The sequence below is a fragment of the Homalodisca vitripennis genome, chromosome 6 (genome assembly GCF_021130785.1).
Source record: "Homalodisca vitripennis isolate AUS2020 chromosome 6, UT_GWSS_2.1, whole genome shotgun sequence".
Classification (NCBI taxonomy): domain Eukaryota; kingdom Metazoa; phylum Arthropoda; class Insecta; order Hemiptera; family Cicadellidae; genus Homalodisca; species Homalodisca vitripennis.
Genome location: NC_060212.1, coordinates 116972182 through 116992560, shown reverse-complemented (window position 1 = coordinate 116992560; position 20379 = coordinate 116972182). Strand labels below are relative to the sequence as shown.

The 20379-nt window shown below is 32.9% G+C and overlaps 1 protein-coding gene across 1 annotated transcript in view; it reads right to left on the bottom strand.

Moving 5' to 3' along the window:
- The window catches only part of LOC124365533, a 50013-nt gene that overhangs the window by 981 nt on the left and 28653 nt on the right, over positions 1-20379 (bottom strand). The window contains exons 20-28 of the mRNA XM_046821520.1: positions 18743-18892; positions 17154-17385; positions 14178-14382; positions 12088-12245; positions 11448-11583; positions 7753-7962; positions 6691-6831; positions 3918-4041; positions 2668-2791 (exon numbers count right to left, since the gene is read on the bottom strand). Coding sequence (XP_046677476.1) covers positions 2668-2791; positions 3918-4041; positions 6691-6831; positions 7753-7962; positions 11448-11583; positions 12088-12245; positions 14178-14382; positions 17154-17385; positions 18743-18892 — 1480 coding nt within the window. The remainder of the gene's footprint in view (positions 1-2667; positions 2792-3917; positions 4042-6690; positions 6832-7752; positions 7963-11447; positions 11584-12087; positions 12246-14177; positions 14383-17153; positions 17386-18742; positions 18893-20379) is intronic.

Below are 20379 nucleotides of genomic sequence, written 5' to 3'. Positions count from 1 at the left end.
GACTATAATGATCTGACAGTCCTTTGAGAAATATCCAATCATAAATTTCTGGATAGATATTCTACAATGAGATGTCCTTAACCATTCATGTTATCTATAATAGCTAACTTCCTGCACAAAATTGGTAATGGTCAATCCCTACCATTGATGATGATTTTGTGAGGTGCCTTTTGTCCTTGATTTCAGACTCAGATATTGTCAGTGAAATACATGGTAAAAATTTATCATTCTCTCTTGACGCTTCCTACCTTTTAAGCCATGCAATTCTGGCACCTAAGAATGAGCACAGCGAAGAGATCAATAAAATGGTTTTAGATCTCCTTCTAGGTTCATCCAGAACTTACATGAGTGAAATACTTTAATAACTGAGGATGAGAGTGAACTGCTACAATTTCTTACTGAATTCTTAAACAACCTTGAAATGACTGGCTTTCCATCCCATGAGTTGACTTTGAAGGAAGGTACAGTTGAGAAACCTTAATTCAATGAAAGGATTATTAAATGACACAAGAATAATTGTCAAAAAAATGTTTGATAACTGTTTGGACTTGGAAATAATTATTACTGTTAGAGAGGTTGGACAACGGGTATTATTACCTCACCTTGATTTATTATCATCTATCACTACTGATCCATTTTCATTAAAGCGAAGACAATTCCCTATCAAAGTGGCACTCTCCATGCAATTAACAAGGCACAGAGATAAACAATCAACGGAGTTGGAATATACTTAGCTGAACCAGTGTTCAGTCATGGTCAGATGTATAACACTATCGCGTGGAAAATCGTTCAAAAATGTTAAGGTAAAAATTAAACCTCAAGGTCGGCTCATATCCAATGTGGTTTGGAAGGAAGTATTGTGAAATTAGATAGTCTTTTTTTGTGAACAAGGTTTGAACGACATTTCAACTAATTACAATTTTTTTCTGATATGTGGATTTCATGCGGCATTAAAAATATAAGAACTGATATTTTGAGTAAGTATGTTACTTACTCCTCATATGCTATTTTCGCCTTTGACGAGGTAAATAATTACTAACGCACACCTCCGTCACCCCCCCCCCCACACTAATTACAATATTGAGTAATGCTGCGGAGCAGCACGGATCCACTAGTAACTTTAATAAAACATTTTAGTATATACAAATTGACTGGTTGTATTTAAGATTGATCTGGTATGTTCATGTGGGAACAAAGTTAGGTTTTGATCTATGTTGCAGCCAGGCCCGTACTCAGACTGGTTTTTTCAGATAATTTTACCAGAACCCAAGCTCTCAGGGGGCTGGGGCCAGTCCCCGTCACGCGTCTATTTGAAGGGACCGTGTTGATGGATGAGGTAGCTCAATTTAATAACTGTATCTTACTACTGAATCTTACCATTATTAAAAAATTATTGCAATCAGATATTGTCAATGTGATAACAGGGAGGGGGAGGGGGAGGGGTGAAGTGGTGTGATGGGGGCTCAGTGGTGGGACATGTGGCCAGGCCGAATATCTTTTCCGGGACCGCCAAAGCTGAGTACAGCCCTAGCTGCGGTCCAAATATGAGTTTTGAAAATCTTTAATGAATTGCTCCACCACCAGTTGAGCATCACCTGTGAAAGTACAACATAAAAAATAATTTCAACTCTTTTGGTCCAGGTTGATTCTAGTGTTTCTATGTGATTAGGCATTAAAGTTTTGAATGTGAATATGTATATTTTAACTAAAGATGTATCACTCTGTGAAGATCAGTAATTATATCTCAAACATTGTTTAATATTCAACTAGATTGTAACATTGTATAATTAAATTATTATCATAGTTGTAATATCAACTGTTTACATACATTGTAATTACTTATAATTGTTTTTCCTTATTAGTTGTTTATTTACTGTATTCCAGACTATCAATACATTTAGTGATGAGTTGAGATGAATGTAAAAGATCAAATTCGACCAAATCAAATTAAAACAAAAGTTTTTAGGCAACGTCGAGTGTAGCTGCTGCTTGGATGGGTGACCGCTGAGCGATCCTGTCCTTGCAAGCAGCCCGCCTGCCCGACCATTGGTGGTGGTTAGGAAGTCACCTTTTTGGTTCCCAGGTTAAGTGTTAGAGAGGGCTTCTTAGCCCTAACTTCATCTGGTAAAATAAGTCTTCTTTCCTTTCTTTAGTGACAGATTTTGTTCACACATTCACTAATTTAAAGAAACATCAATTTTTTAACATGACTACAAACTAATATTGTAACTATTAACATACATTTTACAGTATCACTGTTACATTTTTGGTCAATAAATTAAAAAATAGTAATCATTTTTACATAGTTTAAAAATCTTCCAATCGTCCCAAGAATTTTTATATTAATACATACCTTTTCTATTTAACTATCTTGTAATTAACTCTTGAATTATACAAAAACTACACTATTAATTTCTCTCATATAAATTAAATATATAAGTTCATTATATTTTCTTAAAAGAATTTCAGAACATATTAACACTGATTAATTTTGAAAGTATAATGATACTGGAGTATTAACTATATGTCTTACTCTTATTAAGTGGTCTGAAAAATTACTATTTTTTCTAGAAAAAATCTTATATATATTCTGAAATTTTACTATATCTTGCACCCACACTTTTAACACTTTACTTAAAAGATGTACTGCATGTATACTTTACTTACTTTGGTGTAAAAGACACTTCTAATGGTAGACCTACTTTGGGAACCAACACTCCTGATTTCATATTTACAGAAAATACTTCATTGTTTCTTTCAGATTTAATGGAGATCTCAAAATATTCTTTGCCTGAAAACAAATTAAGGTTAATCTTTTGTGCTGGCTGGCCTTCAAACTCGGGATAGCTGTTGTGAAGCCTTTAAGACCCTTGGCATTCTCATAGTGGTGTATATTATTGAAGTTATCATTCATGCTATGCTACTTCAATAGGAAAGTTGTTCAAAATGAGAACGATACAGCAACAATAAATTCCAATGGTGCAGTGTAGCGGGTACAACAGTTATTGTAATATAACCAGATCAAACAACAACAAGCTGCTTGGATGGGTGACCGCTGAGTGATCCTGTCCTTGCAAGCAGCCCGCCTACTCGGCCATTGTTGGTGGTTCGGAAGTCATCTTTAAGCCGTTGGTTTACGCCCCAGGTTAAGTGTTAGAGAGGGAGAGGGAGTGTTATCCCTAACTTCACCTGGTAAAATAAGACATCTTTACTTTTACTTCACAGGAGGGCATGACAATAACCTCCACATCAGTGCAGAGAACTACACTTGTCTCCAAAATAACCCTCCTATATTGGAACAAGACTGTTCAACATGTTTCCACAAGACTTCAAGGTCTTAACACGTTGACTGCGTTGGATTCACAAGTACCTGTTGAATGCTTAAGAGTACTCAAGATCACTCAGTATAAAGCAGCAGGGTAAGTGTTAAAAATAAGATTTTCCCCCCTTTATTACATGAACATGAAGTACAGTAATAGTGTCATACAAAATTCAAGATTCAAAGAGAGTTGAAAGATTATGCAACTGGTTTTGAGATAGACCGATTTGTACCACTGAAGAGTTCAATGTTACAAACCAAACCTTTCCTTTAAAATAAAAACATTTTATATATTTTAACATATTTCAATTTTGTTTTTTATCATTATCAGTATCTAGTAAATGTTGTATCTTGACCATATTTTAATACTTCTTTTCTTGATAAAAATTAATACAGATTTCTGGTTTTTATAGTTGTTTTTTTACACAAACATAAACAATAATGATTTTTATATACTATGATAATATATTAGCACTGGCATATTGTATCCTTGCTCAACCTAGAGTTTTCTATGATCGGGATATGATTAACCAACAATGTACTTTATTTAATAAGTTTTTTTAACTTCAAATCTAGTTTTGTTTGTGAAGAAACATACCTATGGGAGCCATGAGCGTGATCACTATGACTTTAGTTTCTTCTACGTACACCAGTCCAAAATTCAAAGACGAGACAGATATGCAGATTAATGGTTGGTACAGCCACAACTCCAATTTAACATCCTGGAAAATAAGTTAACGATTTAATAACCAATATAAAGAGTAATGCTCTATTAAAACAAAAGATTATGCATTAGTAATTATACTATGTAATGTATTGGAGGAAATCTCTTCCTGGAATCTTCAAGGATGTGTAATAAGTTGTACTTTTCTGATAAATCTAAGGGTGGAGAGAGGTTCTTACTAACCTACATGTTTTATTCTAAAGAGTTGCTTGTTCTTGTTTATAATGATACCAGTCACAAGCTTGCCATAGGAATAACCATTTTAAAAGTTTACCCTATATACAAACTTGTCACTTTGAAATTTTATACATATCAAGTATTAATTCATATTTCAAAAACCAAAAATGGTAGCTCATGAGTAATGTCTACCATTATTTATGGGATCACCAGTTTTTCATTGGCCATAAATTTATTTTTATATGAAATTATTTACTGCTATTTACTGCTAAGACTGCTAAGAAGTCAAATTCTATCATAACATTTATTATATGTCATATAAGCCTTGGACCCAAACCAACTCAAGAAGACTCCTAGGCAACAATCTATGTAGTCCACTTACCATGTACTAAAGGTTATAATGTAAATACATAAGTATGACTTGTTAGGCTACTTGTACTTAATAGAACATTGAAAAGCAGATTTATTCAATCCATAAATTTCTAGTATGTAGAGATGGTGTGAGTAACAAATGTTTTCAAGAGCTATTTAGCATTCTAGGTGACATGAGTAAATTTACGATAGTATTTGAGTTTCTTGCTTTCATTTAGGGTTTCATATCAATCATAAGGTTATTAAGAATTCTTATAGACTTTGACCACAGAATATAACTTAAAATCTTAAGGCCAGTCTCAGTTACTATCCACTTCTTTGTTTAAAGTTTGTTTGTAACAGGTCAAATTACGACATTTGAATATTCGCGGGGAATTGGCAGACTGTGACGTCAATGAATCGGCAGACTGTGACATCAGTGAATCACATGTTGATCACGGAATTGAGATTTATTTAATAACGAAGACATTTATTGAACTTTATACGGGAAAAGATTGGATTAATTAAAATGAAGTAAACATAACCAAAATTCGTGTTTTACAAAAACATTAAATAGAATTACGCAGAAGAGCCAATTGTGGTATGAATGACTTGTAAATTTATGACGTCATAAAGCACATGTTGCTAAAAATTTTAATAAAAAGCTTTGAAAAATTAATAAAAAGAAAATAGAAATACCGTACTTAAATTGATTAATTAGTATAGTAAACGTGATAAATTTCGACAATTATAAGAAAGAATTAAATTAAATTTATTCGTGAAGACGCTGATTTGAACGAGAGAAGTGATGAGTGTTGTTTTGAATCAGTATCCGTCGTATTATACGGAGATTCGTTCTTCTACCATCAGACTCGAAGCAAGGAGGTTCTGTTAGTTCTCCTGGGAAAGTAATGATCTGTTGTATAGTATATTGAAATTTAATCAAGGATGGGATATTGTTTAGACTTTTAAAATTATCAAAGCACTGTAAGGTGAGTGAGTTTATAATATTGTTGAGAGTGACATTTAATAAACTAATCTCATGGTCACTTGCTTTGACTTTCTTTAAATATCCCTTTTACAAAAAGTGTGGAGTGATGTTAAATTTTGTAATTATTACTTAATATATTTTGGAACCCTGACATACACACAGACTTGTCTCTGGTGATAACACCAGAGACATTCAAATCTAATAATTTTTGAGTAATACGAGGAAATACAGCTAGCATTGGGCAAGATGGCGACCGATACTATGATGAACAACATGGTATAACAACGTGCCACTGGTGACAAGGCGCGTACAACTACATGGTGAGTGAATAATTCTAAAGAACTGACTTTCAGCAAATTATCGTAACCAACGTGGGAGTGACACATAGCAAATTGGTGTTATAACCTGGGACTCTCATCAAATTTACACTCGCATCAAATTTGACCTACATCAATAGGCGCAGCAACGAGGGGTCCTCATCAAAATTGACATCTCATCAAATTTGGCTTACATCATGTTATTAAAGATGGAAGGTTAGAAAAGATAATAGGATTTTGGACATTTATCATCGTTATACGTTACAAAACAACGTTTTGAGTGTTATACACAGTATCCTACTTTTGCCTGTGCTGGTGTGATGTGTGTTTGTGCTCTTGACTTCTCGCACTTGTGCTCATGACATCTGGGTTCATTTTCTACTGTCTGGACTCCAAGCAGCTTTCAGTTATGTTTAATTTCTTTTCTTACTTTTTTTTTCTTTTTTTAGTGTAAGTCATTGCCGCACTTAGCAGATTTAAGTTCATGTATATGTAGTAATTGTCTTCTTACCAAATGAAAAGGATAGATTTCAATCCTCTAAATGTTGTGTTATACATTTTAACAAGTAACAATGACAAATGTCTGAAATCCTTTTACTATCCCTTTGGATATTGCAGCATTACCAAAAGGGAGATTACAGGGTATTACAACCCTTTGGGATCTCTTGTGGAGGCTCCAAAATTAATGAGAGAATTTTAGATCTCTAGCATTGGCTGTCAAGTTTACACAAGTGTAAAAATTAAAAAAAAAGAATTTACCACACGTAAATTAGGTTTGATCACACTTTAATGAGATACTAAAATGATTTACCTGTTTTAGTTCTTCTTGTTGAAAAGAAACCACTCCATATTCAACAATTCCAGACTCAATATCAGTATCAGCTAACATTATTGGTTCAACATCAAAGCACTCGTACAGTGTATCTTGAGTCACTTCACAAGTTACAGTTACCTGAAAGAGTAATACAGTGCAGGTTTAAATTAACCAAAACTCCCATTTTACTTGAACAATTACGATTTTGATCTGAAGAAACTAGCCATATTAAGTATTGTGCCTTTAATTGTTGTACATTGCTATATCACCAAGACGATTTGTTAGACACGTCATCAAGCTGATCCCACATGATTGTTATTTGAACTATCCCACTATATGTAGATTAATTGTTTTATTATAGACTCTTAATTTGTTTTAAATTTTGTTTTTGTGGATAATGTTTGCATTTGTGATGTCTGATTTTAATGAATATTTCATTATACTTGGGTTTAATTGTTTATATTGCCTATTCTTCTATATTTTATTACTAATTTATTGACTAAAAAATTGACTATTAAATGTTAAATGATATACAATTTTATATAAGAAATGTCTCTACGAGAAAAATTTCAAATTTCTGTAGTTCATTTCAACCATAGGAATCTCTCATGCCCCGAGATCATTGCCAGACGTGTGTTTTCTCTGCAATGCTGGGCTCTGCAGCATTGACGAATCCTCTCTGTAGGTAGTTTATTTTTTTAGTGCTTACATCATTCATAACCTCAAGAAAAATAATTCAGCTCAATCTAAAATTGAGTTGATGAAAGTTTTTTTTGGTCATTAAATACGAAAACCTGTACTTTCCCTGCGCTGGAGGAGATCAACACAAAGAAAAAACAGAAATTTTGGCCCTTCCCATTTCTTTCTTTATCTATCCCTTTTCCCCAGAAGCCACATAAATAACACCAGATTGTGATACAAAGGGGATTTCTCAGTTTACTGTTCCTTAAGTAAACAAATAAATATCCTTAAATAACTTGAATAAATCTGTGAAACATATTTGGTATAGGAGTTAGTGATAACACAAATATTAAGTCAACAAAGAAAACTGTTGCTTACCTCACACATTTCCCCAGGGTCAAGAGTAATAGAGTCTGTATTTGAACTATTGTTTAATTCAGGACAAAGATAGTTTATTTTAGAAACATAAAAATAACCTACTGTAATTATATTTGCTTTTATTTGAGTGTAGCTCTTATTTTTTACTGTTATTACACTTTTTTTCCTCCAAACTTTCTCCTCTGTAGACATCACAGTATTTGCAGTGCACTGAAAAAAGAGATTTAGTAATAGACATACAATTTTATATAATGAGTCATGGTAGAATAAATGTGGATGCCATGTGTAGTCTTATAAGTACCTAAAGTTGACTGATTGGACAGAAAACAGAAACCTGCCATTTAACCTGAGTTCTGAATGATAGGTGTTATCAGATTGTATACTGACTAATCGATAAGGCTGGCTCCTAATACTCATGTGTGTTGAGACCAAGGATGTAGCCAGCGCGGGAGTCCAAAAGGGTCCGGACCACCCACAATTTTAATTTTTTTTTCAATTACTTATTATTATTATTTAAATAATTCAGTATTACTGACATATACTGCTGAAAGATCGATTTCAACATTAAAACAGGTCAAGTATCTTTTTAGGAACAAAATGGGGAGTGAGCAGTTGCGGGCCACTTGCCTTACTTTCTGTCCACTACAGGAAAATATCAGTCGTCTTGACCCCCCTCCCAAAAAAATTTTTTCTGGCTACGTTCTTGGTTGAGACCATTCAAATCAGACTCCTCTAGTACCATCCAAAGTGACTGGGAAATACATTGCAGTCATCCAGTCAATATGAGAGTACAAATAAAACTGAAACTAAAATAAACCTGGTATTTTGAGTAGTTAGATTATAGGCTAAGTAAAATATGTCAGGCTTTTGACAAATGACATACATTCAGAACAATTTGCTTTCCAAGCAGAAGACTGATTGGGGTTCACCAAGGTCCCATAACTAAACATTCAAAATCTTTATTCATTTCCTTAAACGCCTACTTCTTACTAAAGCTAATACCATGATCATGATCACCAGTCCATTGAAATTTAAAATATTTATGCAAGTAACCTTCAAAACTACTGTTATGAATTAGAGATGATGGAGCTACATATTAATATCAATTTCGTTTCCAATAACCTTAACATGTACAAAATTTAATAATACACAGTACTCGATTTCTAGAACTAGAGCGGGTGGGATTGGGAGGGTAACAAATATCTTATAGTACTGAAAACTTTGGAAATATGAGTGTTTTTATGCAATTCTAAGGTGTAGAGAAAATTTTCCTGTGCAAACCAAAAGGTCTTATTATTTCAGAGAGAGCTATCAGAACATTTTTTTCAGTGCAGTAAAAGTTACAGTCAGGTACAGTTTTTTATAAAAGGAGGTTTGGCTCACTTCTCCAGTGTTATCATTGGATCATGTTTCATCATGTGGTTCACTATTCTAGTTAGGTTGGCTTCTCTTGTATAGTGTTATGAAATATGAGCCGGTTTTTCAATATTTTTATTAAAAAAAAAAAAAAATCATCAAATCAAATGAACTTGTTTATTGCCATTGATCATCAATATGAAATATACATAGTCAAATACACAAATACAATGTTTAGTAACAATCATACAATACAATGCAATACTCATTTCGTCAATAATTTATAAAAAATATTTGAACAGTATAAAATGGATTGCTCTGCAACCAGATGATTAATTTATTCTTAAAACTATTGGGTGTAGTCTGAGTAGAATCATGTAACTTATTGAAAAATGATACACAATTTATCAAGAGTTTTACTGTCAGCAGGCTTGTATGCTGTACAGGAGAGTTTTGGGACTAATTTATGGATTTTCTTGGAGGGTGAAACATTTACAAATTTTGAGTACGTTATATTTGTATCATTAACATGGCCACTCTGTGTAGCAATTTACTTAACTTTAATTTAATTTAATTTACTTAAATACAGTCTGTCTGTGATATGAAACCAGTCACTCCAACGGATTTCATTAACACTATTATGCAAAATGTTGATTTATCTTTGCTTATTTTGCTTGCTTTCTTTGCTTTTGCTTTTGGAACAACTGTTGTTCCATTCACTCCGGTGAATCTGAGGTTCAACGGTACCGTAACTACATTACAATTAGCTGTGTCCTGTTGTAGTAGGTTGGATGGCTGATGCGTTTTTTTCTTTTCCCATATCTACTTCACATACAAGTAGCTGAGCCAAGAGGCTATCATCAGAAGGGAAGTTGGCACTATAATCTCTTGGATTTGAATGCAAAAATGATGGATTCTAAAAGTGATAATTTTTCTTAAAGCTCTTCATTTAGCATTATGAGATTTTTTCTCCCCTTGCAGCATCTCCATTGCAATCTTTTACTGAATATTTATTACTATAACATTATTGTAAACAACAACTGAACAACAGTTTGTCTGATGTATGTCTTGTTTGGATTTTTATGCTATTTAACTTGCTGCGTATCGGTATTCAATGTTGTTGAGGCTCCACGTTGTTGTGTGCCATTTTGCTGCGAGCCCCACGTTGCTGTGCCATTTTGCTGCGGATCGCGTTGGTCGCCATCTTGCTCAAGATCTGCCCAAAGCTAGCTGTGTCCTTTTGCTACGGTCCCCTCATTTGTTTGAAACTCTGCCACGTTCCAGACCCACGTTTGTTGACCCAATTTTCTCCCAATCGGTATTCAAAATGTGCTCCCTCTCATTGGTTATGTAAATTACTTCGTGTTGGCTAACTCATATTATTCCAAGTTGATACCAAATAACTATCAAAATTCAATGTCTGTGGTGTTGTTAATATCACCAACAACAAGACTATATCTATGTCAGGTTTTTAAATAGATTGAATAATGGTTAAAAAACTCAATATCACTCCATTAAAGTTCCTATCACACTTCTTTATAGATGGGATACTCAAATAAAAGTCAAAGCAAATGACCTTGATGTCAATTTATTTTATATTACACTGTCCATACATATATAATTCCACTCACCTTGTTTTGATAACTTGAGAATCTAACATAACATCCCATCCCTTATTAAAACTTCAATACACCATAATAGTTTCCTATTAATTTTATCACTACTGTCCCAGGAGGATCCACATGAGCACAACCTCCTTGCTTCAAGTCTAGAAAGAGAAGAAGGATTCTCCGTATAAAACTACGCATACCGACTCAAAACAATACTCATCCCCTCTCCCCGTTCAAATCAGCGTCTTCACGATTAAATATAATTTGATTCTTTTCTTATAATTGTCGAAATTTATCACGTTCACTATAATTAATCAATTTAAGTCTTTCTATTTTCTTTTATTATTTTTCCAAAGCTTTTTATTTAAATTTTTAGCAACATGTGCTTTATGACGTCATTAATATGCAAGTCATTTTATCCCACAATTGGCTTTTCTGCGTAATTTTATTTAGTCCTTTTGTAAAACACGAATTTTGTTTATGTTTAATTCATTTTAATTAATTAAATTTGTTCCCGTATAAAGTTTTTAATATATTTCTCCATTATTAATTAAATAAATCTCAATTCCGACAACATGTAATTCACTGACGTCACAGTCTGCCGATTTACTGACGTCACAGTCTGCCAATTCCCCGCGAATATTCAAATGTCGTAATTTGACCTGTTACACACTTCAATGTCATAAAATAATAAACTTTAATTAAACACTAAACTGAAATGTATACTACCTTAAACAAAAGATTATAGTTGTATACATTTAGTAATGTTAGTACGGGAACTTCTACAGATGCCTCCAAGTCGATTTTCAGAGGATCCAGCTTAAACCCATCATCTCGCACACAGATTTCAGAGTTTGTTATGAACCTGAAAAGAATTATTGATGAATGGACAAGAAATGCTGTTGATGAAAATTATAAAGTTACTTTTTTACATTAGAAAAGGAAGTGAGAGGGTCTAGAGGTGGAAAAGTGGGGGGGAAGAGAAAACAATACAGATTTCATATTTGTGAAGTTTGAACCACTCAGTACATTTCCTGTGTCAAATACTGAGAAATTCTTTAACTAAAGGCTCCCTCTTAATTTCTTATCCCATTAGTACAACCAGAATTCTTTAAGGTACTTTATTATACAAATGTAAATGATAAATAAGATGACCAGAGCAGACATCTTTGATATTTATTTTTCACTATAGCTATTTAAGAGCTTGGGTGAATTCTGTTTATAAATCCATCATCAATTTATTTTTATTTATACTACAACTGATTTCCATTTATTCTTTATAAATTCTTTTTAATATCCTAATTTAGTAATAATTTGTATACAGATTTAGTAATAGTTTGTATAACTAAAAAACAAGTATTTTTTGTACCTGGCTTCATCTGTTAAAAAAACATAGCCCAACAAAACTGCAGTCTGAATTTCAGTCAGGATATTTTCATTGACTTTTATACCACAATCCTTTGGGTTGAATAAAACAGCCACCTTTTTAGAAGAACAGGGTGCAAGTTCGGTATACCTCTCAGAAATCTGCAATAAATCAACAAATTTATGAGAAAACTAGCAGTTGCCCGTGACTTCACATGTACTTTTGTGTTGAAAAATAAGACACTATATTCACGTATTCTTTTTCTATCACAATCTAAACTCTCCTGAAATAATTGCAGTCATTCCTTTGTGAGCCCGTAGGGCTCAAAATGAAGGTATGTACCGTATTTCCTGCCTCTATCTTTCGTGGTTTTTGCTAGGCGTTGATAAGTTATTCAGGACACTTGATATATATATATATATAGATAAGACTCAATAAACTAATTTCGTTATAAAGAATCAAATTCTGTCTGTTTAAATTCATTTTCTGTCTAAGATATTTCCAGTATTATTGTAGAGTATGCCTTGTGTCGCAATCAAGAAAATGTATACAAACAAAATCCAACTTTAATCATAAAGTGTCTTCTTTTGTGCTCTTTTAATTTAATTTCGATCTAACAGATTTGATTACCTTATATGCAAACATTCACAGCTTAGTACAATAAGGTCGTTTTTATAACAGCAAATCAAATCTGTTTTATTGCTGAGACAATAATACATCGTATGGCAAACGTCAATTAATAATAATATTGTATATCGTCATTCATACTATAATACACATACAGACATACAATGTTTAAAGTCAAACCTCTTTCATTCATCGCCAATGCAACCCACTTCGAACAGCGGTGTCATTCTTCTAATTGGGCGGCCTCCCAGTTGAAAGCCAAAAACTCACCTACATTATAAAACGCTTGAAACACCAAGAAGCGTTTTAGGCAAGTCTTAAACGCCTTTGGCGTTGGAGTATCTTTGATTGGATTGGGCAGTCTGTTGAGGAATTGAACACCCGCTTGTGAAGGCAGGCGTTCATAAACCACCGTTCTGTGTCTACCAGTTCGGTAGTTTGCTCTGCCACGTGTCTCATACATGTGTATGTCTTGGCCTCTGGTTAAGGTACATTTATTCACACAAAGCATAGTTGTTTCCAATATGTAGAGACATGGCAGAGTCAACAGCTGCAATTTCTTGAAAACTTGCCTGCACGACTCTCTGAATTTGATTTTTTCGATGATTCGAATTGCTTTTTTATGGAGTCTGAAAACTCTTTGGAACTGAGTGTTAGCACAAGCTCCCCAAAGGATCACTCCATAGGCCAGGTGGGGGTATATCAAGCCATAATACGCCATAATCAGTACCTGACTCGGGCAGTATTTTGCTAAAGACCTCAGAACAAAGATGCCTGAGCAGATTTTGGCGCAAACATGATCAATGTGCACATTCCATGTCAGTCTTCGATCAAGGTACATTTAAATAGTATTTCCATTGCATTAGATGTTTTATTGATCATTGGTGTAATCTAAATTAAAAATTAGATAATATCTTCGTCTTTGTAATTTGCATTACACTACTGAGCAAGCACTTTACAATAATTTAATATTTTGAAAAATTTTAATATAAACAAATGTTTCTGCCTTTTTGATAAATTTCAGCTGAAAGTATTAACAGCTGTTAAATCAATTCACTTTGTATTACGTGTCATAGCACAGTCTGCCGGATCCAATGTAATTCATCCCAAAATCAACAACAATTTGTAAAAAAATCATTAATTAAATGAACAATTTAAATTGGACCGAGTTGTAAATCTAAACCATTTTCGAATCCACCTGAAGACACACAAAACATTTCATTACAATCGGTCCATATCGGTAATATATATATATTACTAACTTATCTGAACTTATTCATTAAGACCAGTTACAGCGCTAATCATAAGATAATAGAACAAACTTTATAATTTACAAGATATAAATTGTAAAACTACTTGTGTACAGCTACTTTGCATGACATACTAAGTACTTGAGTCATACTAAGTAACCACGATTCTGACTTTGACAAATAAAACTTTCGTCTAAAGCTAATTCAGCCACAAACCTCAAAAAAAGGTGAAACGGAACTTCCATAGTGTGGGGTTAGCTTCAGCTCAAAGGGGTTATTATCAGAAAGCATTACTCCAAATGGAAGTGGATCTGCGGACGGAATAAATACTTGCCACAACACGTACACTGGGACTGTGCTTCTGTTTTCTACTGTTAGATACCGCAACTGGGGAGGACCAGAATGTTGTACTGCTCCAAATCTGTAAATTTTAATTTGTTACAAGTAACACTATAATTGTTTAAATATCTTTCAAAAGACATCTGTAAGTACCTACTGTATTTTAATTGTACAAGCGTATTCTAAATAACACTGCGTTATGAAATGCAGTTTTGTGTTCGTTTTTCCTTGGTTCTCCTTGAAAGGTTCTACTGTAGTCTAAATCTCAAATATCAGGGTTTTATAGTAAATATTTTTGAGTATAAATTTCATAAAAAATGTTACATTGTTGCATATTAAATTAATAAGTTATAAAAAAAAAGAAATAAGAACTCATGTAAGAAGGCATTGGCTAGCAAACATGTTAAATACATTTTCTTAATAATTGAAATTGGGTTTTCAGCTTTCATTTTTTGTACTTTTCTAAAGTATAGTTTTTCAAAATGCCACCATTTTGTTTCAACAATTGCTAGAGAGCTGAAATTTTCACAGAATATTTTTAAAACCTTTTTAATGAATTGTGTTGAGTTTGGAAATATTCAGTGCATAAATGGGCAAGTAATATAAAATCAAACGTTTAAACCTCTTCATGGGACACCTGGTATGAAGAAGTCCATATTGTTTTATTATTGCAAGTTTGTTATTGTTTTATTTAATGGGGCTATTTTGCTTTGTGTAAGCAGATATTTTTCTAAATAAAAGGTTTTTACAAGTCAGTTGTTAAAATGAAAATATGCCTCTTCTATTGGGTACTGTTAAAACAGTCTTTCAAGTTACAATAGAAAGATGGTTTCTGTAATCAAATTGGTGTGCATTTTTTATCACTAACTATTTATGTAATTTAAGTAAATATTTATGTAAAAGAGGTTTACATTTACAGTGTAAAAACTATTGTAAATGTTTAATTAATAAAAATATGGTGCTGTTATGTAGTTTTTGTAGCAATTTGATTAAAGAATTTCTTTCTTTCGAAATATTTTTATTAGAATAAGTCATAAAAATTAGTATCAAAACTTTTCTTGACTACAAAACATACATCATCCTTCTGTGAGAAAGTTTTTGTTTATGGTTACAGCAATTTTGTTGTTGGGAAAGGTTTTAGAAAATACCTGAGTAAAACGTCACCATGAGTCAGCAACTGTCTGGGCCATGCTGCTGTGCGACCTACCCAGTATTGTACATTTATTAAATACTAACTGTTTCCTGCGGCTTTGTATGCTTTTCATAACCTTTGCTTGTGTATGAGCACTTCTGGTTCAAGTGAATTATATTTCCAACACCGATATAGAGCTTGCCTTGATGTCACAATCAAGAAAATCTATCAAAAGTGTATTGTACATGTACTTTGTTATAAAGTGGTAAAGTGGTCTAACACTCAAGCTTTAAGTTCAACCAGAAATTTATTTTAAAGACAAATATACATCATAACTTAGCGTCTTCAAATAGTGTTTGACTATTTAATATACGTATCTGTCTCGTAACTGCAGTTTATAAAGTGCAGGCGCTTTGAAAACTTTAAACTTTTGTAGTGCCGCCTGGTGGTAAGTTACATCAATAGGCACAGCATATAAACCTTCTACATGAAAAAATATATATGCATAAAACAATTTCATAATGATCCATCACATACTCGTAGTTTACAATTGTATAAATGATATAATTTATATCATTATGTCATGACATATTATGTCACACCAACTTATTGATTCCTCTGCAGTAAATTTTGTTTATATACATTTGTCAGTTAAATTCAAAATTAAAATTGTAAATGTTAATATGATAACGATATTTATAATGGTTTGTTGAGATGAAATATCGGTACCATAACAAACCTGTTGAAGTAGAAACAATTTTACAGAGATAATGAATTGTCTTTACATAATGTGTACAGTAGTTGTTGAACATGTAGAAGTGTATATATTTTTCAAATGTTGATAAAGCACAGAATAAATTAAAAATACATTAAACTAAATTGCACATTTATGCATAGTTAATTCTTGTTTGCATAAATTTTAGAAAATGTAGCAAATTTGTTATTATTATTTTTCAAATGAACTACCATTGTTAAGTTTACATAATATTAGTATACTGTAATAAAACAGTGAAATGTGATGCTTGGTTGTGAATGACTAATGTATTTCCTCCCCCCTCCTTATTTGTAAAATCGTTCTGACCTGGCTTCACTTACCATTCACCTATGCCCAGTCTATTACCCAGCAGGGCTCACTTCTGACTGATTTATACCTTCCAGTTGAACCCACTGTGGGTACAGCAAAAACTGATGTCCCGCTTAAATCTGAGCAACTTTATGGATGTCCAGGAGCAGCACATCACTAATAGCAAATTCGAGATTATGGGGTGCAAGGGCAATTCGATAAATATAGTATACTGCAGGAGATGACTGTTGGAGTTTGTGGGGTTTGTTCCCTAAGTATCACAGGTTCTTGCTAGCCTCAAAAAGGGCATGCCACATCCTGTCTGCTTTGACTGGAGAGGCTGGTTCAGAGCTGGCCTCTCCTTCTTCTAGGAGGACATGACTTTGAGGTTAGTGCCCTAATTCTTCCCCAAGGATCTCAATAGGAGGCGGCCCCTATCCCCTAACCTTACCCATCCTGAATATCCTGTCACTCCGGAAGCAGCGCTAAGGTTCTTATAGTACTAAGTGTAATTTATAAGTTTCCTATGCTAAGAGAACAAAATAAAATGGCCGGCCAGTCTATTTCTTTCTTTGGTCTGTGAATATGATGATAGGTTGTTGTGTAATTTAATGAGATTTTATAGACAGCAACCGTTTTTTAATGTAAGCTACTTTACCTGAGCAAATGAGGTGCAAGAACGGGAGGCTGGTGGACCATTATCTTGAGATTCAAGGTCAGCAGCTCAAGATCACCCAACTGCAAGAGCAGGACATCGCTGTACTGACCCCAACTATTAGCGTACACTGTGATATGCAGGATAACATAGTCCTGGGGCAAAAGTTGCCCATAAGCCGGATCTACAAACACCGTTAACCCTCGGTCCTTGCTCGCCCGCTTGGTCCATTCATCTGTGTGGAACTGTGTTAATAATTATTTTAATCCTGCTGAATAAGACATCTTGTATGTATTTAAATACAGTTTATACACACAGACAAGCACATGCATGTGCACACACATTGAATCTAATATTTTTGTGCAGTGAGGACTCATCATAATTCACCAAATTAATACATTCAATTTAATACCATGCTTAAGTATTTCTTAAGTATTTCATTTTTCATTAATATTTTAGGAACAATTTTATATTTTTTAATTATAAGAGTCATTCATATACACATATATATTTAATTATTTTATTGTTAATACATGCTGAATCTGTAAATACATTTATAATTTTATAGAGTCCGGTTATTTGGATTCATGTACATTTTAAAAGTTGTGAAAATAATGTTATGAACAGATAAATTCTATTGTATGAATACATCACAAACAACTTTGGCCTGCTTTCAGTGGGATGAAGCAAGTAAAGCAATGTTTCAGTAAACCGAAAAATGAAGTTAGGTATTTGTTTATAAATATATGACAGTACTGTGTTAAATAAATAAATGGCTTTAGTCTCTTATAATAAGAGTATTTCACCTTTGCAATATATGAAATATGATAGAAATATAGTAGCAATGTGTCACTATTCTCTGTACAGTTCAAACAATTCTGGTTTTCATGTAGTGAAGCAATAAGATGACAGCATTGGTTGGTAATTGCATGTGTTCTGTACTCTAGACACAGGAGGGGAGGACCTGGTGGGGAAACCATGTTAAGAAATGTACAAGAGGATGCTAGCATCTGTCCGCCCAATCTAAAGTCCCAGAGTCTTTCCATACCTGCTCCAGTGCTGAGTTCATATATTACACATATTAAACTAAACTTTTTTAACCTGTGACTTGTGTTAAAATCTATTGTCTTATCTATATCATCAATAACATATTTGGCAAATAGTTTTTATCTGTTCATTATTGGTATTCTATTATTTCCTTGATAAAAATTAGTAATACAGTAACGAAAATATATTTAAATTGACCAAACAAAAAAGTTTAAAACGATTTCTTACTTAACAAATTCCTTTTAACAATCCAAGAGAGGGTATTTTTTCGTACAGGAGAATTGGCGCTCTATCCAAAATTTAAATAAAATGTGGTACAATAAAATTGCTAGGAAGTAATTTTCTCAAATCTTATGTGGTTGAACACCTGAATGCACTCTTAATTATTAATATTCCTTCATCTCTAGACCCTCTAGACATCTTATCACCTCTTCATTTTAATTTTTTTAACATTGCTGCTTCATTTAAAATTTTACCCACTGCCTGCTATAAAAAATATAATTTTTACACCACCATACTTTAACTACACCAAACTAACAGCATACCTTCCTCCACACATTTTAATTTTCTCTCTATTTTCTCTGGCACTGATATCTCAATAGGTTGTTGTGGTCGTTCAAAGTTGTTGGCTACACAAACCTTGAAGTGGGAGCAGATGTCTGAATCATTTTTAATGTACACTACTTGGGTGACAGCTGGAAAATACAAAGTAACGTTATATGTGACGTGGAATTCAAATGACATGCATACATTGTTTGAAAATGTATCTCCACTAAATGACCAAAAAAATCATTTATTACAAATATTTTTGCTCTATATAACCATGGGTGTTAAAAAAAATCAGCCAAACTCAGTTTTTAAATTTAATTTATTTAAAGAAGGAACAATAAAATAGTTTGAATATTGTACTTCTTACATGTATGACACACTAGTGAGTAGAAAGAATTTTTACTAGGTACATCAAAATCTTCAAGGTTGTTCAGAGAGCTCAAAAATGAACTGAATGATTCCATTCTTTAAAACTCTCTGGATTAAATCTTGAAGTATTTTTCAAAGAACCCTTAGATAAAAAATATGGTTATAAAACTATCATAGTAAAAAATCTAACGTTTAAATGAAATTTTTTTTCTAGTCTATTTCAATTAGTTAATCATTTGAGAGTGGGATTGAGAATCAGCAGATAATTGTTCTGTTGGACAGCAAAGCATATTTACATCATGAAAGCATAAAAATGTCCTAACCAATACCCATGACAATTGCAAATATGTATTTCTATTATTAATAAAATAAGACTAACTTTTGGATGAATCATGAGGGATTATCAGAATCTATTCATTCACCATATTTCAATTTAATGTTATTTTCCACTTCTGACCAAGCTGCGACAGAAGTTGGAGGGTTTTAAATTAATTAGTATCATTACTACAATATTATTATAAAATGTCCATATGAGCAATTCTCAGAATCCTCTTATGATAATATTCAACAATCTTTCTCATCTAACAACTTAACACAGGGAAAATTAATCAAATTACAGAACTTTTATATGAGATTGATAGTTTAAACTTAAGAGACAAGGCTTATTCCAATCAGCTACCTGATCGGTTTAGCACCAATTAGAGTTTAGTTGGTACTTTAGATTCACATCCTAATTGAAATGACATTTCGGTACATTAAATTTACAGCAATCCATAACCTGACAGCAATCATATGGTAAAAGGTTCAATCAGTTGAAATTTGGATTTTTCTAACTACACATCATCTTATAGTCAGAAATTGAAAGGTGCTGGTGGAGTAAAATAAAACAATCACCCAACCACCATATCTGTAAAGTTTTATAATGTATATTAAAAGTTTTAGACCAAACAATAAGTTGTGTGATTAAAGAAAAAGTCGGATAAAATATTTACTGAAATAAATTCTAAAGTTTTTTTTACCAAATGAGAGAAATTCTGTTTTGTTTGCACTTGTCTTAAGTTTTACTTAGGTTACTCATTCTGTCTATTAGAAACGGGCTGACAGAAAAGTAAAACATTGTACATCATTGTTGGTCTGAAAATCACTGTATGAATTAGGAGGAAGCCAACAAGATAAATCGGGAAATTCATTGATTTAAAAGGAAATGGATGGATACTTTCTACATTAATTCACAAAACAGCTGATCAGTAAACTGTCAGTCAAA